We start from the raw sequence: 24,924 nt of genomic DNA, 5'->3' as shown, positions 1-24,924 counted from the left end.
TTGTATACAAATAACTAGTTCTCCCTGGATTCCATGTGATCTAACCTTGATAACCAGTCTACCACGTCGAACCTTGACAAATGCCTTGCTGAAGACCATGCAATCAAAGTCCACCATTCTGCCTTCATTAATCTTCTTTGTCACTTCTTCAAAAAACTCAGTTAAGTTAGTGAGACATTACTTTCCATGTATAAAGTCATGTTGATGATCCCTAATCAGTCCTTGCCTTTCCAAATACATGTAGATCCTGTCCCTTGGAATTCCCTCCAACAATTTGCCCACCACTGGTATTAGGTTCACTAGTCTGTAGCTTACTGGCTGTTCCTTGCCACTTTCTGAAGTAATGGTACCACATTAGCCAACCTCCAGTTTTCTGGCTCCTCACCCATAGCTATTGATGATACAAATAGCTCAACAAGGGCCCTGTAGTCACTTCCCTAACTTCCCACAAAGTTCTGGGATACGTCTGATCAGATCCTGGAGATTTATCCACTTTTATGTGTTTTAGCATGGCCAGCATCTTGTCCTCTGTAATACAGGCACTTTTCAAGATATCGCTGTTTCTTTCTCCAAGTTCACTAGCCTCCTTAGCCTTCTCCACTGTAAATACTGATGCAAAATACTTGTTTAGTATCTTACCCATCTCCTGCAGTTCTACATATAGATGACCTTGTTGTTCTTTGAGAGGTCCTGTTCTCTCCCCAGTTACTTTTTTGCCCTTAACTTAATTGTAGAATTTCTTTGGAATCTCCTTAGCCCTATTTACCAAAGCTATTTCATGTTCCATTTTTGCCCTCCTGATTTCCATCTTAAGTATCCTCATGCTGCCCTAATATTTCTCAAGGGATTCACTTGATCCCAGCTGCCTATACATGATGTGTGCTTCCTTTTTTTTTAAACTAGAGCCTCATTTTCGCTAGTCATCCAGCATTCCCTACATCTATCAGTTTTGCCCTTCACCCTAATAGAAACATAGTGCCTTTGGACTCTCATTATCTCATTTTTGAAGACCTCCCACTTTCCAGTTGCCCCTTTACCTGCGAATAGCCTCTCCCAATCAACTTTTATAACTTCTTGTGTAATACTATCACAATTGGCCTTATTCTGATGTAGAACTTTAACTTTTAGGTCTGGTCTATCCTTTTACATAAGTATTTCAAAACTAATAGAATTATGATCACCAACCTGAATAACGGTCTCCACTGACACCTGAGCCACTGCCCTGCTTTATTTCCCAAGAGAAGGTTAAGTTTTGCTTGTTCACTAGTAGATTTGTCCAATGTTGAATAAGAAAATTTTCGTGTGCATTTGTTAATGTTATCCTTAACCAAAAACACCTCTACCCCTGCTCTTGACCCCCTTCCTGTCATTCCTATAGCATCTATACCCTGGAACATTTAAGCCGCCAGTTATCTGCCTTACTCTTGTCTGCTTTGACTATTTGACTTGCTCCTCTTCTCAACTGTACCAGCCTCAGACTTATCTCTTTTCTCACTATCACTTTGCATCCCACCTGAGCCTCCACCCACTAGTTTAAAGCCTCCTGAGCCATCCTTTTTATACAGGTCTCTTCTACCCCAAAAGATACTCCAATGATCCAAAAATGTGAATCCCTGCCCCTTGCATCCTCAGCCATGCATTAATCTTCTCTGTCCTCCTATTCCTATGCTCAGTAGCATGAGGCACTTGGAGTAATCCAGAAATTACTACCCTTGAGGACCTACTTTTTAACCTCCTGCCTAACTTCCTATTTCTGTCTTCAGAACCTTATCCCTTTCTCTTCAAATATCGTTGGTACCAATGTGTGGAATGATCTCCTGCTGGTTATTTTCCCCTTTTGACAATATTTTACGCCCTGACATCAGGGAGGCATTCTGATGCCACACTGTCGACTGCAGAAATGTCTGTTTGTGCATCTGACTAGGGAATCCCCTTTCATAGTCGATCGCTTGGGACCTGACATATCCCTCATTATTAGAGCCAGTCTCAGTACCATAAACCTGACTGGCACTGCTGCGTTCCCCTGAGGGTCCATCACCCCTACATTTTCCAAATGGGCATACCCGTTTGAGATAGGATAGCCACCAGGATAGACTCCTGCACTACCTGCCTCCCTTTCCTACCTTTCCAAGAGGTAACCCATTGACCTGACTGTATCTGTGGTTTTTCTACCTTCCTAAAACTGAATCCATCATACACCCTCATTCCTGTAAATTCCTCATTGTCTCTTACTGCCACTCCAACTGATCCATGCAATCTGACAGGATTCGCAATCAAAAACGCTTCCTGCAGACACAATCAACAGGAACATTGAAATTCTCCCTGGTCTCCCAGATCAACAGGAAAAGCACATCATTCTACTAAAGAGATAATAAGGGTCTAGGCCCGAAACATCAGCTTTTCTGCTCCTAAGATGTTGCTTGGCCTGCTGTGTTCATCCAGCTCTACACTTTGTTATCTCTCATTCTACTAAAGGCCATCTCTGCACTTTATTTATACAGATCCTGAAAATAGAACAGCCTTACTGCTCTAAAAATACTTGTCTAGGATTATACTTAAGTTTTACATTTTAAAAAAATGATTGAGACAGGTCTCAGTAAAGCTTAAAAAAACTCATCCAATTCACATTTATATATTTACAAAAATAATCAAGATTTATACGTTTTATAAATCTTAAAAACAAACACTTAGCTGATTAATGAAGTGCTGACACTCCAGCTGTGAGTACTTCTGATAATGGGTCTTTGCAAGGTAAGCTGTGAAATTTCACCGTTTGTTTTTCTTGGACTGAACTCTGATTTCTGAGATTCTTATATTTTTACAGTCAGTCAGCTGTGAAAGTTCAATGCTAGGTTTTTTTGATGAACTCTAGAGCTGTTCACAGACCTCTATCTCAACATATTACAAGGGACTAAGCGATTAGACCCTTAACTAGAGTGAATTGTGAAAGGATACTTGTGCAAATGTTACTTTAAGGATGCAGTATTGATACTGAAGGTGACCACAGATACAAAGCTGAAAATGCCATTGTTCTATCTCACCTGTATTGATTTGAATTTTGAACTTTTTGTAGCAGTGTTTGCAATGCCAAAGTGAAACTTGATACAAATCCTCACATGGCAAATTGGCGTTTCATAGGGGCACATTATGTGCCACCATTGCTAAATTCCCCTATCATTACCTTGAGGGTAGTATGGTGGTCAACATTAACCAGATTTTATCAACATCATATCAAAATGTTCATTATAAACACAGTACAAAAGCAACAATTCTGCAGCAATTATTTGACCTTCTGATCCCTCACATCCTCCCAAATGTCTGCATGACTTAAATCAGGACTGTGATAGAATACTTGCCACTAACTGTATGCACCTGCAACAACAATAGTAGCAGATTAGGTGGCTCAGTGGTTAGCACTGCTGCCTCACAGCACCAGGATTCGATTCCAACCTTGGCCAACTGTCTGTGTGGAGTTTGCACCTTCTCCCTGTGTAGGTTTCCTACGGGTGCTCCAGTTTCCTCCCACAGTCCAAAGATGTGCAGGTTAGGTACATTGGCCATGCTAAATTGCCCATAGTGTCTGGTGTGGGAAATGCAGGGATAGGGTAGCGGGTGTGTGTGTGGGATGCTGTTCAGATCGTCAGTGTGGACTCAGTGGGCTGAATGGCCTGCTTCTGTAGGGATTCTATGAACACTCAGAAACTGAATACTATCTGTGACAAAATGGGTGACTTGATTGGCACCCACTTTGATTTAATGGCAATCCTATCTCGCAATATGTGACAGAATGCACCATCTACAGATTGCATTGCCTGGTTTACTCAATATGCACATCCTATACCATCATAATCTCTTCCACTATGACAAATAACAGCAGCCGTCCTGGGAATAACATCACCTCTATATCACATATTACCCTGCCATCAGCGTGTATCATTGTTCGTCCATTAATATTGGATCAAAATCCTGGGATTTCCTATCTAATGCTATTGTCGACACACAATCAGCATGAAGAGTGTTTTAGAAACAGAAAGAGCAGTTTGAAGAGGTACCTTTGTATTTTAAGGTTGAAAATACAAACTGTGCATTGTGATTTTTTTTATTACACTAGCTTCTCCCTGACAGGACTGGACTGCTGATGTAATCACTGCGTAAACTGTATACATTGTTCTCTTTCTCCAGTTTTAAAGTAGATCAATTTGAAAAAAAAAGTACTAAGGTCAATTTGTACTGCATGCTCATGGCAAAAGGATGTTCCTTCTTCTTGTGAAACTGATCCAAAAGTAGTTTTGCAATTTTACCCAAAAAATGGCTTCTGTAAAATACATAAGTGTGTGGTAACAAGTTTTTTTTATTGTTTTCAGACTCAGGGGGCAGGATCCCCTCGCTCTTCACCAAGTCACACAATTAGCCGGTCTGTTCCTATACCAATGCCTATCAGATCAACCTCTGCCTGTTCAACTCCAACCCATACACCTCAGGATTCACTGACAGGGGTTGGAGGAGATGTACAGGAAGCATTTGCACAAAGTGAGTTATTCTCAGAATTAATATTGGAAAAAGTAGATATTAGAGAGAAATTGGTTCCTTTGCATCTGTTCTGGAGTACAATGCATGGAGTGATGAATTTTCTGTTTCACTTTTCTGCACATCAGTACAATTCCTTCTTTCTCAGATCAGAAGTGCACTAGGTACCTAACAGTTTCCAAGTGGCTCCAGAGCTAGCCTGAATCAAATGTTAGGTGCCCTCAGTATGCTAGCTGGAGATCTAAAGCCTGCTGAGAATTTTGCCAAATCCCACAAAAACTCCTCTTCCCGATCAATAGCAACAAGACCAGTTGTTCTTACAGGGACCAAAGAAGGTTATAGAGAAGGAGTAAGTTTTGTTTTAATAGCCTGCCTTAATGTGGAGCCAATTTCTCTTTAGAGCTACTCAGCTCAAGGGTGGCTCTGTTAACACTCCAGAAGTACAATGCCAATCACTATTTTAAATATTCACTCCCTCTAATACTGGTGCACAATAGCTGCAATTTTTATTCCATCTACAAATGCTCTGCAGTAATTCACCAAGGTGCCTTCAGTAGCACATTTCAAAGCTGTGTTCCCTACTAACTAGAAGAAAACGTATGGAAGCACAACGACATGTATGTTCCCTTCCAAGCTAAGCAGCATCCTGCCAGCTACATTGTCATTCCTTCATTGTTGCTGAGCTAAAGTCCTGGAATACCTTCCCTAACAGCATTGTGGGTGTACCAACACCAGATGGACTGCAGCTGTCAAAAAGGTTGTTACCCTTCACCTTGAGGACAATTAGGTGTAGGCCACAAATTCTGGCCTTGCCAGTGATACTAACTTTTTAATAATGGTGCCTCCAATACCACCAGCCCCCCTTTGTCCAAGGACATTGGTGGACCACTGGTTCAGCCGCATTCTAAAGAAGCAGCATGGTTGAGGGCAAGCAACCAAAGCTAGATAACTGAACATTGAAATAAGGCAGGAAAAAGTCTTTGACAATTGTAGGGTTAATAATACAGTAGAGTACCAAGCCAAATATATAAAGTTCAAAATAGACGTCATAACAGGAAAAAAAAGACGGGCAAAGACAGAACGTGAGAATGGATTTTTAACTAATTTTTTTTTTTAAAAATTCAGTGTATTTTATAAAATATTAGTTAAGTAAAAAAGAGAGTCAAAGGAATTGTTGAGCCAATCAGTCATCTAGAAGGGTATCTTCCTGCAGAGGCTGAAGACATGGCTGAGATACTAAGTGAGTACTCAATGTATCTCAGTAGAGAAAAAGATCCTGCTAATGTCATAATAAAAGATGAGGCACTAGTGATATTGAATAGGATAAAAATAGATAGAGAGGAAGAACAGAGAAGGTCAACGTTCATCAAATTAAAAATGTCTTTTGGTCAGGATAGGAAACATCGTATGTTTCTAAACAAAACAAAAGGTGGAAATTGCCAAAGCCCCAGTCGCAGCTTCCAATTTTGCCACGATAATGGGGTTGGTGCAAGACGATTGGAGGATTACAATTTTTACAGCTGTGCTTTAAAAAGCCTTGGGGAGAAATCTCTGAATTATAATGCAGTCAACCTAATGTAAATGGAATGGAACTTCTCGGACACAGCAGTTAAAAACAAACTTAGCTGACACTTGAAAATCAGTTCAGTTATGTTCAAGAAACTTGTTTTTGTTTGACTTGAATAGGTTCTTTGATAGTAACTGAGAGGGTTGAAGAGGGTGATGTAGTTAGAGCTGTGCAAATGGACTTCGAACAGATATCAGTTTAAAAAGTCAGCTAAATGGGTCTGTTTGAAAAAATTAAGTCTATAGGATTGAATGAACAATGGCAACTTAGGATACAGATTTGGCTAAGGAACAGAAAATAGAGTGTAGTGATGAGCAGTCATTTCTCCAACTTGAGGGACATATACAGAGATGTTATACAGGGATTAATATTAGGTCCACTGTTCTTTTCAATACATACTAATACACATTGGCATAGTGGCTCAGTAGTTAGCAGTGCTGCCTCGCAGTGCCAGGGATCCAGGTTGATTTCAGCCTTGGCTGACTATCTGCATGTGGAGTTTACATGTTCTCTGTGTGTCTACGTCCAGGTGCTTTGGTCTCCTCCCGCAGTCCAAAGATTAGCTTAGGTGCAGATTAGGTGGATTAGCCATGTTAAATTAACCGTGGTGTCCAGGGATGTGCACGCCAAGCAGATGAGCCATGGTAAATGTGGGGTTCCGTGGATACAGTAGAGGATTGTGTGTGGGTGGGATGCTCTTCGGAAGGTCAATGCAAACTCAATAGACCAAATGGCTTGGTTCAGCATTGTCAAGATTTTATGATTTAAGTTCCTCATCTGTGATTTCTGCAGCAGACCCTGTCCTCTGGTGAACAAGCAAATGCGCCATTCTTTCACCCTACCCTGAACTGCAGTCCATTCATGCCTGGTGTCCCAACACGCAAAGATGCTAGTTTTCAATGTATGTGCAGTGTTGCTATCAATACTAGTGGCTGTGAAAGAAAGACTTGCAGTTATATAGTGTGTTTTACAACCTCAATATTCAAAAGTGCTTCACAAGCAATGAAATACTTTTGAACTTTAGTCACTGTTATGTACAGTATGCTCCCACAAACAACAATGTGATAATGAGAAGATAATTTATTTTTGCAATGTTGTTTAATGTCTAAATAGTGTCCATAATTTAAGAGATGTTATAATAATGTCACGGAATCTTTTGTCAGCATCTGATAGGACAGATGGTGTTGCGGTTTTTGATGGTGTATTCTTTCTCTGTCACTTTTTCCTTCTGCATCACCAGCTATGAAGCTGTCATCACATTTCAGCCACAGCCATTCCAATGATAGCAAGCACCATCAGTTCCATGGAGTTCAGAACAGGTATCCTTGCCTGTCCATGCCAGTTAGGAGTGCTTTTTCAGGTTTTGTCACTTTGTCCTGCAAGAGAGAGGGAAGTGTGTAAGCAAGTGTGGTCAAAAGTATTTAGATGATAGGACTATCATTGAGGTGTAATGTAAATAAGCTGTGAAATGTAGCTATGAGATTTGCAGTAGGGCCAGGTGTGAGGGTGAGATGAAGCTATAAATGTGTGGCAAAAACAGAAATTGCTGGAAAAGTTCAGCAGATCTGGCAGCATTTATGGAGAGAATTTAGAATCAATGTGTCGGGTCCAGTGACCCTTCCTCAGAACTGATGGTAGCTAGGAAAATGTTTTATGTGCAGAAGATAGGGTGAGGGGAGGGGGTAGGAAAAATGATAGTGGGAATAAAGCCAATTGGACAGTGGGAAAAAGAATTGGACAGACAGAGGAGTGGATAATGTTGTGGCTGGGAGAGTGAATAGCTATAAATATGTAGTGTAAGTCATTTTTGATAAAGATTGTTAGCGTCTAAAGATGATGAAACAGATGTAAAGATACAACACAGACTGCTGGCATTGATCTCCATGGTCAACTGCTCCTCTGGCCTTGTCTGTTCAAACTTTCTCTGGAGGGTCTATTCACTCCTGTCTGCCTCTGGCACCAAGGTCCCCAATGTTGTATCTGAGATCCTTGGACCATTTCTCTGCTATGTTGTATAATTAGTTGTTGTTGTTCCCTGCACCCATGTTTTGAGTGCAGTCCAATTTTACCCTCCTCGCTCGTCCAGTAGCAGAAGGAATGGTGGGCCAGAAGGCGCAGACTGAAGGTGATTGGCAAACGAGCCAAATGTGACATGAGGAAGTTTTTTTTGTCGAACAGTGTGCAATTCTGAATATGGAATGCAATGCTTGAAACAGGGATGAAGTAGACTCAATAATACCATTCAAAAGAGAATTAGATAAATACCTGAAGGGCAAACAAACATTTTTAGAGTTATGGATAAATTTCAGGGGAGTGGAATGAATTGTGGAGCTCCTTGTTTTGTGCCACAAATTTGTTGAACTAATGTTGTAGCAGAAATGGTTCTTTGAGAAAAGGCAAATATGACAGTTTGAAAGATACAGAAATTAAATTGCAGCATTAAATTGCACCTATCCTTGTGTTGACTTGTGTCTTTTTTAAAAAGCCATGTTGTCTTTGTAGGCTCCAGAAGAAATTTGAGAAATGACCTGCTGGTGGCAGCAGATTCCATTACAAACACAATGTCATCTTTGGTAAAAGAGTTGAATTCAGGTAAATGATTGTAACTTTTATCTATATTCAATTGGATCAAAGGGTCTGTTTCCATGCTGTATATCTCTATTACTCTAAACAAAAAAAAGTGTTATGAAATATGAAATCATTGAGTCATTCTTTCATCTATTAAGACTTATACTTAACACAATTCTAAAAGCACATTTGATTTAACACAATCATTGCAGGTAACGGTTAATTTAAATTACAAAACAAACAGCATTCCACTTTTTCTTTTTGCATAAATGAATTTTACACTCAATTCTTCCAAAACCAGTTCAAAGTGACTCTTAGTGCCAGGGAGCTTACTACTTTCCCTTTCTCAGCCTAATAACTTTTAAGATCAGCCTAATGTTTAATGAAGTATTTTTCTCACAGACATTGTTCTTTGAGCACAATACGCAGAAATCTTCCAACCTCGTCTTACCGCTCATAACTTTGATATTTTCAACCTGACCCTCTGCTCCCATTCATATTTTTACTTGGTAAACCACAGGGGCTTTCTGCCAGTAGTTGCTCTACCTCTCCTTGATCCTAGTGGACTAACCTTGTCTGTGAATTGCAAGGGAGATGTTGGATCCTTCCCCTCTAAACCATCATCTCCACAGCAATGTGATTCGCATGGAACTTGAATTAAAGTGGAATACTGATTGGTCATCTCAACTGAGATTCTCAACTGAAATCATATTTTATCTTGGACAGTTTAAAGCGTAGGTTTTTGCAGACTGACACTCTGAACATTTTTCTGGAATGTTGGTGAGTCACAGGCTATCCACGTAGCACATAGACTTCTTCCATTGTCTCCAAATATAAACACCATGCACCTTTGGGTGGTATGGTGGTGCAGTATTTATCACTGCTGCCTCACAGCACCAGGGACCCAGGTTCAATCCCAGCCTTGGGCAACTGTCTGTGTGGAGTTGAAACATTCCCCCTGTGTCTGGGTGGGTTTCCTCCCACAGTCCGAAAATGTGCAGGTTAGGTGGATTGGGCCATGCTAAATTGTTCATAGTGTCAAGCAATTATGTAGGCTAGGGCATTAGCCATGAGGATAGGGTAGGAGGTGAATCTGGGTGGGATGATCTCTGGAGAGTTGGTGTTGACTTGTTGGGCCAAATGGCCTGTTTCCACGCTGTATGGAACTTTCTTTCTCAGTAAAACAATCTGGATATACGAGCATTTCTAACAATGAAATGATTCAGGCTTCCTGTCAGGCAGACTTCAGAACAATTCATATGACACAATTCATAGTTATGTTAAAGACAATTCCAAAACCGAACAATCTTTAAACCTCAATTATTACAGCAGCATTGATCTACCAGCAACTGCAGGTCATCTGCACTAACCAACTTTCTGATCAGTCTGGCACCTCTCTTTTCCTCCTCTCCCTGTTGTTAAAAGCAAAGACACAAAACACAAGTCACATTTCCGTTGGAAAATCCAGTGTTTGTGAAAAACTTTAGTGCTGAAATGGCAATTCCACAGCAAACGGCAACATAGGCAGTTGCGGAAAATAATAGCAACTGTACTAATATTTCAGAAATGCATGAAGATCAAGATGGATTCTTCATGCAATATTTTTGACTGAAGATCTTTTTGTATTTCTGAGAGATTAAAGAAATGTTTGGTGCTAATTAATAAACTTTTTACATGTAAATATTGGTCTTTGAGAAGCAAATCACTCATGCACAGAAAGGGTGCAGATTTTTAGGATGCTTTATTGTACTAATTCAGTTCACCTAAAAGTTATTGGTGATAATGGGAACTGCAGATGCTGGAGAATCCAAGATAATAAAATGTGAGGCTGGATGAACACAGCAGGCCCAGCAGCATCTCAGGAGCACAAAAGCTATCAGTGATAATGGGAACTGCAGATGCTGGTACTGGGTCTTGAATCCTTCACCTTACATTATGTTGAAAAGATAACAAATGATATCCCTGTTCATAAATTGGCAATCTTCACTATCCCATTTACTATATAATGTTGGGCCTTAATAGCTTAGTGTAATAAAAGTAAAGACCATCTCATTACTTCCGTGTATATATTACACACTATACATGGAAGAACAAAACTATCTGTGTCACTGCTAATGGAAATTTTGCTCTAAATTCAGCAGAGGCTGGGAGTGAGACAGAAAGCAATGTGGACTCTGATTTTGGTCGTGCTCATTTAGATGACATTGTGCTTTCACCAACTTCTGAAAAGGCCTTTCTAGCTCAGATTAATGCGAGGAACCCCAGCTATGAACACAGTGCTGCTGCAACAGGAACTATTCAAAGTGACATGTAAGTATAAGTAATTGTTACCTTTATCATTCTGTACAGAATACAGATTTGATGTCTGTAATAAAGTTATACTTTAATCTTTGCCTATAGTTATCTCGGCTATAGTTCCCTCTTCACGGCATAGGCATCCTCCAATTCCACCCTCTGTTCTCCTCACTGCGCGCCTATTGACAAGGGATGATGATCTCTGCCCAACCATTTCATAATAGAATCATACAGTACAGAAAAAGCCTTGCGGCTATCGAGTCTACACTGACAAAAAACTGCTGTAAATCTATACTAGACCCGCTTTTCAGCATTTGGCCCATAGCTTCGATTGTTATGACATTTCAAATGCTTGTCCATATACTTTTTCAAGGTTGTGAGATTTCCTGCCTCTACTCCCTGTCAGATGGTGCGTTCCAGATTTATACCATCCTCTGGGTGAAAAACATTTTCCACAAATCACCGCTAGGCTTTTCATCTCAAAAGTGTGCACCTTATTATTGACCCTTCAACAAAGGGGAATAGCTGCTTCCTATTTGCATTGATTAGATTCCCTACAGTGTGGAAAACAGGCCCTTCGGCCCAACAAGTCCACACCACCCCTTGGAGCATCCCACCCAGACCCATCCCCTGATAACCCACACACTCCTGAACACTATGGGTAATTTAGCACGGCCAATCCACCTAGCCAGCACATCTTTGGACTGTGGGAGGAAACCAGAGCACCCGAAGGAAACCCATGCAGACACGGGGAGAATGTGCAAACTCCACACAGGCAGTTTACCAAGCCTGGAATTGAACCTGGGTCCCTGGTGCTGTGGGGCTGCGGTGCTAACCACTAAGCCACCATACTGCCCTTCATAATCTTACACAGTTCAATCTGGTCCTCTCTGATTTCTCTGTTCAGAAAAATGGGGTGACACTTCAGCTATGAAAGGTTAACTATTACTTGCTAAGTTATGATTGTAAGAGCATGTATTTGACTGAGAAGGTTACGGACTTCCTTTCAGAATTCTGTTACAAATTTAAGAATATAGATATAAACAGAGCTGAAAAAAGGAGACAAAGATGCTGCTATTAAAATTTTATTTTTTTTAAGTGTTGCAGAAGATGGTGAATCATACATTAGAACCGATGATGAAAGTTACGAAAATGAATCTGTCCATCAACTTGAACGGGAGTTGAAGCTAGAGGAATATCTGAAGCAGAAATTGCAAGATGAGAGCTATCAGGTGAGACAGGACAGTATGTACTCAATCTACCATGTGCAAAATTTTGTAGGGACTATTTTGCAGGAACATAAGGTATCACTGATATGACCTCGTTTAATCAGAATATATTAAAGTGTGGTTACTAAATTTCAGTTCTGTGAGAGAGGTTCTACCCAGAGTGCACACTCGTCTGTAAATTAGTTTCACGTGACCTGGTCTGTAGATGTTGCCTTCTTTGAGGCAATGAAGGATTTGACCACAAGTATGCATTTTCAATGAAATGTTTCCCTGGTAGTTTTTTGCATTTTAAAGAGCTGGAGGTTCTGTTAGTTCGTTGCCTCATTATTAATTGGTCTTAGCTGGAAGAATCTGTCGCAGTCACATATCTGCAAAACTCCATTGACAATTTGGAACTGATCAATCAAAATATATTCACAATGGTAAAAATCATTTAGTTAAGGAAATCAAAACCATCTTCAACAAATATGCACATCCTTTGAATTGTTAATATAATCCAGTCACTCAAAGTGAAGTTGCCAATTTATGCATCCCAAATACCAAGAATTGCAAAGAATCTTATTTGGGAATCTTGCCAGCCTGGCCAGTGAGATAAGAAAAACACTGGTCTTTAGTAATATAACAATGGTCCTTAATTTCGTCAGATATGCTTTTGGTGTGTCAAAACATGATATAGCTGGGAAGTGCAAAGGGGTTTGCACTACATTTTTGTTGAAGTAGCACAGTAGTAGAAAATATGACGTTTACCTGAATTGCTTGAAATTTGAAAGACTTTGTATTTTGTAGTCTATTGTAGTCTCTACAATGTTGGTGTGTAGGATATTAAATCTATGGTAACTGTAATGTCTGTGTGTTAGGGACATTGAATTTAATTCATATGGGAGAGCTATCCAAATAATATCTGACAAAATGGGTTTTGCCTGAAACCAAAAATTGCTGATACTAGTGTTCCTTCAATAATAGTATTTAAATGTGCCTAAAATGATCTTTGGTAGCTATTGTGCTAACAGTGACGAGTACTGTGCAACAATATTCATATGATGCCGAATAACACTTCACAAATATTCAATGTGAAAGTGATATTCTATCTTCTTCCACTAAAACCCCAATTTTCACATAAATAAGGAGAACCATCCTTTAATCTGCTGTACAGCACTCCAACTAGTTGCTTCCACTGAGTTTGCTGCTCAAGGTTGTCTGTTTTTATTTATCTTTGTGCAAGTCATCATGAGTCATTTCCACCTACATTGCTAGGAATAGTAATCTTGTGGATTTGATTACCCAAATATTCTTGTTTAGAATTTTTATTTTTTCATTCAATTCCATTTATTCCAGCCAAACATTATAGTATCTTGTCCAAAAAAAATTGCTGGGACGTTACTCCTATTGATTCTCTAATATGTGTTGTTACTGTAAAAGAGCAAAATAGAATTTGTTACAGCAGTCTCATTTACAGATACTTGGAGCTGTATTTTAGTTGGTATTCATGCTCATGGGTGTAGTATTCAGTGTTAGGATGGTGATTTGGGCAGAGTTATGAGTATGGCTATTGACATGCTCTGCTTGCACATTCTGAAAGGGGAAGAACAGTGGAAGCAAGCACTTCTCAAATGCAGATCCTGCATTATTTCAATAAAAGCTTTACCTTTATTGTTAAAATAGATTGAATTGTAATAATATGTTAAAATATGCTAAGCTCAAAGAAATTTAACTTAACCTTATTAGATAAGACTTCCTTTTGCTTTCAAATAATATCCCTGTAAGAGAAGAGGCATAGAATCATGCTTGATATTTTAAATTTCCTTTTAACTCGAATCCTGCTTCACCATGTTTACACTGTTCGCAGTTCACTGCTAGATACTGCGCAGCATATTCTTTCCCTTTTCACATTTTCTTAATTTGAAGTTTCAGATTTTATTCACACATCTTTAAAAACACCGTTATTATTTTGAATGATCACATTACTTACTCTTTGGGCTCTTTCTCTTTCTCCTTACTTTATCTGCTATTTACAGGTCAGTTTGCAGGGGTGAGCAGACTCTTCTATATACTGTGTAAGTAATTTTTATCTATCATTGTTACATTAGCTTGCAATATTACTTTCTAGTGGAAGTTTTCAGGTACATGACTCTTTGTACTCTGCAGAATGGTTAAAAAGGCATCTAGCACACTTGCCTTCATTGCTGAGTCCTTTGAGTATGCAATTTGGGAAGTCATGTTGTGGTTGTACAGGACATTGGTGAGACCTCTTCTGGAGTACTGTGTCCAGTTCTGGTTGCCCTGTCATAGAAAGGACATTATTAAGCTGGAGTAAGTTCAGAAGAGATTTATCAGGAATTTGCCAGTATGGAAGGGTTGAGTTATAAAGAAAGGCTGATAGACTGAGACCTTTTCTACGGGAGGAAAGGAGGTTGCGAGGTGATCTTTTAGAGGTGCATAAAATCATGAGGGGTTGAGGTTGGGTTAAATAGGAATCATTTCCCTAGGATGGAATTTCAAGAATAGGGGGCGTATTTTTAAGATGAGGAGAGAGATCTAAAAAAGACATGACGGACAATTTTTTTACATAGAGGGTAGTTCGCATGTGGAATGAACTTCCTGAGGAAGTAGTGGAATTGGTCACCATTACAATGTTTAAAAAACTCTTAGATAGGTTAATGAATAGGACAGGTTTGGAGGGATATGGGCTACTAGATGGGATTAGTTATGTTTGGTATTATATTTGGCATGGACTGGTTGGACCAAAGGGTCTGTTTCCATGCTGTATGACTATAAAACTTCAATACTTTTAAGGCGACATCAAATTACAATATATAATAAAACGACGAGTGTGTCTTGCACAGTATAGAGAGTCTCATCTTAAGTATTTCTTTATTTTAATCTTTACTGCTACTCAAACCTTCCTTGCAATTATTTTATCACTGTAGGTCATTGGAGAACTGAAGGCAAGTTTTTGACAATCTGACCAAATAGCTCCTTATTGCTGACAAAATTTGTTTGATTAGGCTCATGTTTAGTACTACATAATATTTCTATAATGCCTTGAATAAAACACAAATTGTACTTGATCCCCAATTTATATATATTTCATGGACTGTAAAGATATAGTTCTTTTCTACTAGATGGAGATGAAAGCTGCGGGAGCAGCCCCCTTGCCCAACTAATTTATTGTCAGTTGTGCACAGAGAGAATCTTTTCAAAGAAGTTTGAGTGTAATATGTGAATTGTGCTTTCAATTGCTACACATTTTTTGGTAGATTTGGAGTACTAAAGTGTGAAAATATTTGGGAAAAGATTTTATCACCCCCAATTTTCTTCAAGAAAATGTGTATTGGAATTTTCCTTCTCAAAGTCTGTAGTTTTCTTTTGATAGTCACCCAGATTATGGCCAAATGTACTTATTGCAGTTAGTGTATAAAAATTGTTTCTATTAGATCTTCTTCAATTTCCCACCTCACCTAAATCAAATTATTACTACCACTTCAAAAGGGATTGCATACAACAGGTTTCTGTCTTGTTATTAGAGCTCCGTGTTAATATTATTTTATATAAGATAGATGAGACATTGAATGAAGTGATCAGAAAAGGTAAGACATTTAAGATAGAAACATGAGAGATAACTCGTGAGCCAATCAAACTTGGAGGTTGTTGGATGGATTGTTATCAGGTCTATTGAAAGAGGTTGAGGAAGAGAAAGTAGATATGCTGTTAAACATAAAGAACATTCATAGGGAAAAAAAATTTCAGATGACTGGTAATGTGGTTTCGATACATAAAAAGTTAGAATAAGTCCAGGGATTAATAGACTACTTGAGGTAGAAAGACGATGAAATGATTAGATAAAAATGAAAACAAAATCTAAAATCAAAAATACGGTAAGAATAGTCCACACAGATTCCAAAAAGGAATATCATGTCTGACTGACTTTATTGATTTCCTTGAAGTAATAATAGAAAGTCTAGGGAAGGGTGACTTATTTATATTTTATAAGACTTTCAACTAGGTACTACCTGGTAAACTAATTGTCTTTTGGTACGGTAGAACTTAAATATTGCTGAAAGAGTTTTCTTTCTGATGTTTTTCATCTTGCACTCCTGGACTGTTCACAAGAAATACCAAAGGGGAAACAGCCTTTATGCTGTAGGAAAGGAGAATGCTATTGGTTAGCAAATAGAATCTAACAACACACCTGTTAACAGTGATTGAAAGTTAAATAACAATGTGTTTAAACCGTAACCTGTTCATTGGTCAAGGCATTGTCTTGTGAAATGACTCAAAGGCTATCTGTCACCTGTTTTGTTGAATTGAAATAGGCGCAGCTTCCTTACATGTTCTGTCTGAAAAGAACATAGCTGTGTATGATTATATATCTAACTTCTAGTACATGCAGGTGAGCCACACTTGCTAGACCAACTGACAATCCAAACCTGATGTAATTCTTCACACACATAGAGTTATGTAGCAGTAAAATCTTGACTAACAGACCAGAAGGTAGTTTCTGGAAACATCATCTTCCAAATTTAATTCTGAAAGTAGTGATTGCCTAAAAAAAAGCCCATGTGAATCTGTGTTTACCATCCAGCTTGGAAAAGAATTTAGTTCCTGTATGTTTGAAATTCAACCACACATTTAACTGTTTATAGTGGGATATCATCCCTTTCACTGGCATATTGACAATAAAATGTGCCTATGGCAATTCTGCATAGAAACCTCGAGCACTTTACCTGGTGTAGAGGAAGAGTGGACCAGCAATAACAGGATTATTGGTGCATCTGGATCTCAACATTGTAACCATTCATGAGATTATGCTGAAATTTGTGTTTGCAATGTCCAACCATAGAATAACATTTAATATTGCTCACTGTGTTGAGAGTTTTGCAAATGAGGGCTAGTTGGGAATAGTCAGTGCCTTTCTTGTTGTGAACAAAGAGATATCTAGGCGATCATAGATTTCTAAAAGATGGCAAAGAATAGGAAGCCATTGTAGTCACATGACAACATCTGCAAGCATTAGGTGCAGTTGCTGATGTTGGTGTAGTGACCATGATAAAGAAAGCTCGTAAACTGTGTGGGAGATGTTGTCTGTTGCACCCACTTGAAGCAGTCCTACATTTTTTGTGATCTTGCAAGCATTGTGGTGCACAGAACATTGGGCTGCTCTATGTTAAAAACCACAAGTTGTAGAGATACAACCAGAAGCTACAATAGGATGCAACCAAACAAGAAGCATATGCTGCACTCTGACAACAACAGCAGCAGATAATGTACCAGATACCTGCGTAATCGTAAGTATATAAATGAGATTAGCAAAAACACTGATCAGCCTGAAGATTCAAGGTGATAAAACCTTAAACTATAAGTTGAAAACGTTTTCCATGTTGTGCATGTGGCACATTGTTACCATCACGCTCCCAAAGAAAACTATTAAACACCAATCAACACAGGGTCTATTACAAATATCATACCAGTCAGAATCCTGAATTACTCATACCTGGGTCACGGAAGTCCTACAACCACAAATTTAACTGCTTATAGTGGACATCATCCCTTTCACTGGTATATTGATAATAAAATGTGCCTGTGGCAATTCTGCATAGAAACCACAAGCACTTTAGAGGAAGAGTGGACCAGCAATAACAGGAATATTGGTGCACATAGATCTCAATGTTGTGAGCATTCATGAAATTACCAAACCGTCAATTACAATATAAGAGACCAAGAATAGTGAGAGGAAACTTTTGTCTGTATCGAGTGGTTCAGGCTGGAATGCAGTCACTGGTTGTGACAGAGATAGTTTCAATCGGTGCATTCAAGAGGACATTATTTCTATTTAAATAATCATCTAGTTTGCAGGGTTACAAATAAAAGACAGGAAGGTAGCTCTGGAGAGTTGATGCAAAAGTGATGGACCAAATAGCCACTGTAAATTTCTGTGATTCTGTGAACACTTGCATTGAGTCAAATCCGGACTCGGAATAATTGCATGCAGACAGATTCAAAGCCGCAGAAAATTTTAAAGATTATGCTCTATTAAACCTCAGACAAGATGTAATTCAACAAAATGACCCTCTCAAAAATGCAGCATTCATGTACAAGAGAAGCTTAAGACTGAGCTGAATGATACTGAATATAATAACTTCATCTGTGGCATTCATTATCTCATACATTGGTGCAGTTCTATTACATGCATGAGAAAGAACCCGACTTAGTAACCATCTTTCTAAATGAGATACCCATGCAAAATTGTGCCACAACAAGAACTGAGATCCAAACGGACCGGAAATGGATTCTTCTCCAAGCTGGATGGTGAACACAGATTCACTGGGCTTTCTTGGACAATAGCCACTTTCAGAACACAATTTGGAAGGTAATGTTTCCAGAAACTATCTTTTGGTCTGTCAGTCAAGATCTTTTCCCACTGCATATGGTTAGAATTACAGAAAATAATCCTGGGTGATTGATGATATGGCTGTGACGGGCAAAACCAAAACACAAGCACAACTGAAATCTATGCTCATTAATGTCAGCGGACCGTTGGAAAGATCCAACAGATTGATCCACTCATGACCAACTGATAAAGTTTTAAAAATGACCTTTTCCAGGGAATTAGGGCTAGGCAATAAATACCTTGTCGGCAAAACCCATACTCCATGATTAAGTTTTACAAAATGTTTTCAACAGCAATAAGTGTTAGGTGTATGTAGGCTGGCTCTTTTTTTTTGGCTGAGAGTTTGTTATGGGATCTTTCCCGATCCACCAAAATCCAATAAATATAATGCCCCAAGACAAAAGATCTGCAGAGATGTCTCCTAGCACGATGCATACTAGACTTTTACAATAAACTATTATTGTCAAGCAAACTCCCCAGGAAAAACTTAGCATATGAATGGCAGGAGGGCCATCAACATGTGTTCAAATTGCTCAAATAGGCATTGTGAGCAAAACTTTGCACCTTGTAATATTAAAAGCAAGGAAGACAAAAATCTTTGGAAGTCAATGCATTTCAGAAAGGGCGAGGCACATGTATCATGCAAGATAGAAAACCAGTTACATTAGATCCAAAAGTCTATCACAACACAATGTTATTTTTCCAGCACACTGCATTTGGAATCACGAGTCCATAAATGCCTATTTGATAAGCAATTCATTTTGGAGATTAGAAATCACTGACAACTACCTATTTGAGACAACAATGACATCTAGTAAAAGAGGTGGAAAATGTTGATCTGAATAATCTTGGTTAGTGCTGAAGCAAACAACTTCAGGAAGAAATAGGTAATAATTTATAATTGAAGGCAGAATGGAAAGTTACATTGAAGGATAGCCTTTGTTTGAACTTGTTCAAAGGAATACGTACATCACAGGTTACGCCGATGTTTATTGCCGTCCCTAACTACCCTGAAGAAGGTGGTGGTGAGCTACGTTTTTTTGAACCACTGCAGTTCTCAAGTTGTAGAAATACCTGCTTTGCTATTAGGAAAGGAGTTGCAGGATTTTGACCCAGTGACGGTGAAGGAGCAGCAATACAGATTCAAGTTTGGTCATATGCCTTGGAGGCAAGTGGCGGTTTTCATTCATCCCTCCAAGTGGTACGTATTACAGGGTTGGAAGGTGCTGCATAAGAATCCTTGGTGAGTTGTGACAATATATCTTGCAATACTCTATATACTGCTGGAACAGTATGTTGTTGTGAAGGAAGCCCATGTTGAAGGTAGTGGGTGGATGGAGTAGAAATCAAGCAGGCTGCTTTATTCCAGACAGTGTCAAGCTTCTTGAGTGCATGTTCCATTATACTCTAGACTTGTCTAGAGGATGGTGGATGGGTTGTGTCACTCACCACAGAATTCCTAGCCTCTGATGTACTGTTGCAACTACAGTGTGTAGTTTCTACGTGCATTACTCCACACACACACAACTACAGTATGTAGTTTGTGGATGTAGATGTTTCCACCTGTGGGACAGACTATAACAAGATGCAAAACAAAGATGGCCACTAGTAAATTTAATTGGAAATTTAAAGGAGATATATTTTCTTAGAGTGTTTAGAATGTGGAACATGCTACCACATGAAATGGTTGAAATGACTGGCATAAATGTATTTAAAGTAAATTTAAATAATTTAACATGATACTGCAACCAGAAGGCTGCAGAGGGTTGCCACATGGAAAATGAGATGCTGTTTTTCCAGTTTGTGCTGAACTTTGAGTGCTGAAGTAAACCTGAAACCAAGAAGTTGGCCAGGGTACACAGTGGTGTATTGAAGTGGCAGGCAATGAAAAGCTAGGTCAATTTTTCAGATAGAATGTAGGTATTCTGCAAAGTGGTCACCCAGTCTGCATTCTGCCTTCCCAATGTGGAGGAGGCCACATTGTGAGCATCAAATACGTTAGACTAGATTGACTAGATTGACTGTGAGCATCAAATACGTTAGACTAGATTGACTGAACTGTGCCGCTTTCCTGGAAAGTGTGTCTGAGGCTTTGGGTAGTGAAAAGAGGTAAGTAAATGGACACCCTCTGCAATTGTATGGGGAGGTGCCAAGAGGAATGGACCAAATGTTCCACTTGGAACAGTTCCTGGGAAGTGCTGATAAGGGAGGGAGGTGAATATGCGTCTGGTGATGTCATCTGTTGGAAGTGACAGAAATGGCAGCTAATGATCCTTTGGATGTAGACACAGTGGAAACTGAAGGCTGGAGGACACTATCAGTGTTGTGGGAGAAGAGAAGGGGTGAGGGCCCAGCTGCAGGAGATGGGTTGGACACAGCTGAGGGCCCTGTCAACCACAGTGGTGGGGAATCTGCAGCTGAGAAGGAAGGTGGATGTTTTGGAGGCCCCTTGTAGAAGTCAGCATTGTTGAAACAGATGTGACCCTGAGATGGAGAATGGAATGGAATCTTCAGAGGAAGCAGGGTATGAGAATGTGTATTCCTGATAACTGTGGGAGTCACTGGGTTTGCAGTGGATATTAATGGCTAGCCTATCCACAGAAGCCATGTCTAGGATGGGGAGGGTGGAGTCAGATGGTAAAGATGAGAGCAAGGTGAAGATTGAAAATGAAATTGATAGATTTTTCCAATTCCAGATGAGAGGGAAGCAGTTCTGATGATGTTATTTGATGGCACATGTAGAACTCCACAAAGAGATGGCATACGCAGGGCCTATGTGGGCACCTCTAGCCACACATTTGATCTGAAGAAAGTGATAGGAGTTAAAGGAGAAGTTCAAAGTAAGGACAAGCTCACCAGACACAGGAGGATGGTGGAGAGTGGGGACCATTCGGGCCTTTTCCTGGATGAAGTGAAGCCCTCAGATCATCCTGATGAGGATGGATGTGCAAAGTAGTGAAGGGGAGGGCCAAAAACTGAAAATTCTTTAGGGTCAATGTAGGAAAAGATGGGTTCTTTGGGGCAGGAGCAGGCAGAAACAGTGGGTCTGCCCCAGTAGTGCTGATGGTGGATTCTGGGAAGTCATTAAAAGCTATGGGAGGTTGGGGTCTGTGAGCTCAGAGGCAGTGAAGGCGAGACCACCAGATAAAATGTGATTAGTGACTGCTGAGGACACAATGGCCTGGTGTTCAATGGTGGAATCCAGGTCCAGGGGAGATAGGAGGAGGTGTCCGAGATTCAACCTCCGCAATGTAGTGGTCAGTATACTAGACATCAGCAGCACCGCCCCTGTCAGCAGGCTTGATAACAAAACTAGGAACTTATGCTGATAAAGAGATAATGGGAACTGCAGATGCTGATAAAGTCAGATAAAGAGGAGTGGAAGCGTTGCCTACTTTCTTACATTAAGAATGGCTAGTTCAATGACATCTAAAATCAACTAGTTCTCAAAGTACAAAATATGAATAGCTGGGTTCAGAAAGGAGTATCAGGAGTTTCTCCTGTATATAAAACTTAAATCTTTAATAAGATTTTCTCTTTGATATCATTAAACAAAAAAATTCTTATACTGATATTATTCATTTTCTGGAAATGCCCTAATCTTACTGTATGGTTACAAACCGTTTAGAGTAGCATGATGAGATTTCTTTGCACCAAATAATTATTATTGCTGTTTAGTACTTTTACCTAAACTACAGCTTTTGCTCATTTTTAAAATGTTAATTTTGGAGCCTTTTCACAATTTCAAAATTTGTTTTTTTTTGAAATTGATTATTGTCCTATGTATAATTTAGCCATTTTGTCCAATTGTCAGGCTCATTACAATCAAACTGATGATGAGAGTTATGTGAGAACTGATGATGATGAAAGCTGCATACGGACAGATGATGAAGATGGTCTAACTTCTGGCTTCACTGAAGAATGGAATGAACATATGAAGCGTCTGATGACAAAAAAATAATTTTATAAGTAGTGTGAGGACTCTAGCACAATTATTTTAAAAGTTTCTAGTTCAATGTGTTGACAGACATTTCTTTAACTTAAAGCTGGGTTTATCAGCATCTTCTTTATATGCCTCAAAACAGAATTCAGGAGAACACAACAGCAGTTGTCACCAAACTGAATAGGTTTGATGTTATGTAAAATATGGCAGTATTACTATCAAAAATAATTCTTCACACATAATATTTTCTGTATATGCTCCTAAAATTGATACACATTACATTTGGTTTCTAGATGAACTGTGCAGTCCTTTGGCAAAAATTACATATTTTTCAACTGTGATGAACCTATTTTGGTGAAATGCACTTAAAAATCGTATAATATGGCACAATAAATGAATATTGATTCAGAACTATAACAATCCATAAACTATTAATTTTCAGCATTTTTTAAATGCACAGATCTGTAAAATAAAAGAACTGTAAACTGTGTCAAGGACGCTCATAGCTAATTCTTTTCTTGTACTTTGAACCATAGGTGCCAAAAACAAACAGTTTAAAAAAAGGAACTTGATTTATTTAATTCCTTTTGTGTGAGTAATACAATGGGTTAAGCAATATTTTAAACATGCATGAACATTGCTAACTTTGAAAAAGTAAACTTTTTTCTGGGTTATATTTGCTTACTTGGGCATACTTATAAATATATATATTTATAAGTATATATATATATATATATACACACATTACTTGATGTGCATTGGTCATTTTATGTTTCAGATGTGTATTACCTTAGTTGCCTGTGTAGTGTGTACATTGTGAGGAAAGAATATTTTATCAAATAATCGATGGAAGAGAATTGCATATGTTGTAAAGACGAGCAACAGATGAGAATTCAAGGTTTAAGAGGTTTTGTGGCGTCTACCTGATTAATTCACAAGCAAATCATGCAGATGGTTGAAGATACTATTCTCCAAGTATGTCATGAAGTGTTCATGATCAGTACAAAACAACTGATTCAACTCCGAGTGAGTTCTCACAGAAACTATTCTACATAAAGCTGGATTCATTTTTTCTGTAGTAATTACTCCTGAATTTACAAAAAATTCTTTCATATACATTTTCTATAAATGATGTCATATATAAGTCACTAATAACTTTTTATTTGCAGTATTGTTAAACAAAATTTAATAATGACATAATATGTAAACTTACACAACAAATGTATTACTATTAACTGAAGAATTGCAAAACAAAAACTGATGTGGTAAGCACCCAGAAAGAATGTAGATGTCTTGACAGTAAAAAAAAAGAGAAGTGGTGTGATTTAATTGATGTTATCACATTAAAAAGCAGAAAGAAATATGTTAATTACTGATTGACATCTACTTTACTTAAAGGGAATGGATGTTTGATAGAGATAGAGATAAAAGAGAGATGTGAATTCTGGAAGATTCTGAATACAGTTAAGAGTTGAGAGAGGCTTGGCATGTTTCAGAGTTAACCTGCACAGACTGTGGCCTTCACTGTGAAACAACCTGTACTCTATTAGTGCATGAAGTGATAAATTGTCTAGTTTTGTTTCCTAGTTCTATGCCTTTTATTTATTTCGACTGACTTTTCCCAGCTGCATATGTTCATTAATACAGACACATACTGTATATAAAGTCTTTGTTCTGAATTTAGAATGGATAAATTCAGCAAAATAACCGTGAATTACCATCATTTTCTTACTCTGTCCAAAACAACGGACATTTAATTTTCACCAAAAATGTATGACTACATCATGTATAAATTAACTACAACTAATGTGTTTAATGTCTCCAAAACTCCAAAAGAAGGACAGCAACTTTGGAAGCACTAAAGGTTCAATGTAACACACTGTTGATGTAATAAAACTACTGATCTATGTTTTGTATTGTTAAGTATTGTATACATATGTATAATGTGTTGGAACAAGCTGGGGACTTGCCATGTTCTAAGATTGTTCAAGTATTTAACTGTGTGTCTGTATTTTGGAATGGAATATTTCTTCATTAAAAAGAGAATTTTTTAAAAGGCTGGCTGGTAGGGGTCATCCTACATTTCTTCCTGTGGAACTTGTGTGTTTATTCATTTGCTAATATTGTTAATTATATGATTGTAGTTGTAGCTAATGAACAAAGTTGGAGATTTTACATTTGCAATTTTTAAACTTTCTAAACTGAGACTACAAAACAACATCTTTAAAAAATAAATTTCCAATCTTATTAATTTCCTTTCCAGTGTCTTTAATAACCCTGCCCTTCCCCATTCTCATCTCATACCTAAGTGGTCCTCGATGCCTGCCATAAATGTTTGTATTCTCCTTTTTTGTACTAATTATAATGCAATGATTTTGGTGGCCTTTTCCTTCAGTCAAAGCCCATT

General features: G+C 38.5%; 1 protein-coding gene across 17 annotated transcripts in view; it reads left to right on the top strand.

Moving 5' to 3' along the window:
- The window catches only part of LOC125451641 (dystrobrevin alpha), a 184,352-nt gene extending 159,750 nt beyond the window's left edge, over positions 1-24,602 (top strand). For 8 of the 17 annotated variants that reach the window (XM_048529036.2, XM_048529038.2, XM_048529039.2 and 5 more), the window contains 6 exons: positions 4,365-4,530; positions 8,597-8,686; positions 10,804-10,972; positions 12,057-12,189; positions 14,202-14,240; positions 22,389-22,504. In XM_048529036.2, coding sequence (XP_048384993.1) covers positions 4,365-4,530; positions 8,597-8,686; positions 10,804-10,972; positions 12,057-12,189; positions 14,202-14,219 — 576 coding nt within the window. In that variant the 3' untranslated portion in view covers positions 14,220-14,240; positions 22,389-22,504. Of the gene's footprint in view, positions 1-4,364; positions 4,531-8,596; positions 8,687-10,800; positions 10,973-12,056; positions 12,190-14,201; positions 14,241-22,388 lie in introns of all 17 variants that reach the window. The other 9 variants (XM_048529027.2, XM_059646064.1, XM_048529031.2 and 6 more) reach the window with 2 other exon arrangements.
- Positions 24,603-24,924: the final 322 nt, after the last annotated feature.

This window comes from Stegostoma tigrinum, chromosome 5 (genome assembly GCF_030684315.1).
Source record: "Stegostoma tigrinum isolate sSteTig4 chromosome 5, sSteTig4.hap1, whole genome shotgun sequence".
NCBI classification, from domain to species: domain Eukaryota; kingdom Metazoa; phylum Chordata; class Chondrichthyes; order Orectolobiformes; family Stegostomatidae; genus Stegostoma; species Stegostoma tigrinum.
Note: the sequence above shows the minus strand (reverse complement) of the source record. Positions and strands in the feature narration are given on the sequence as shown.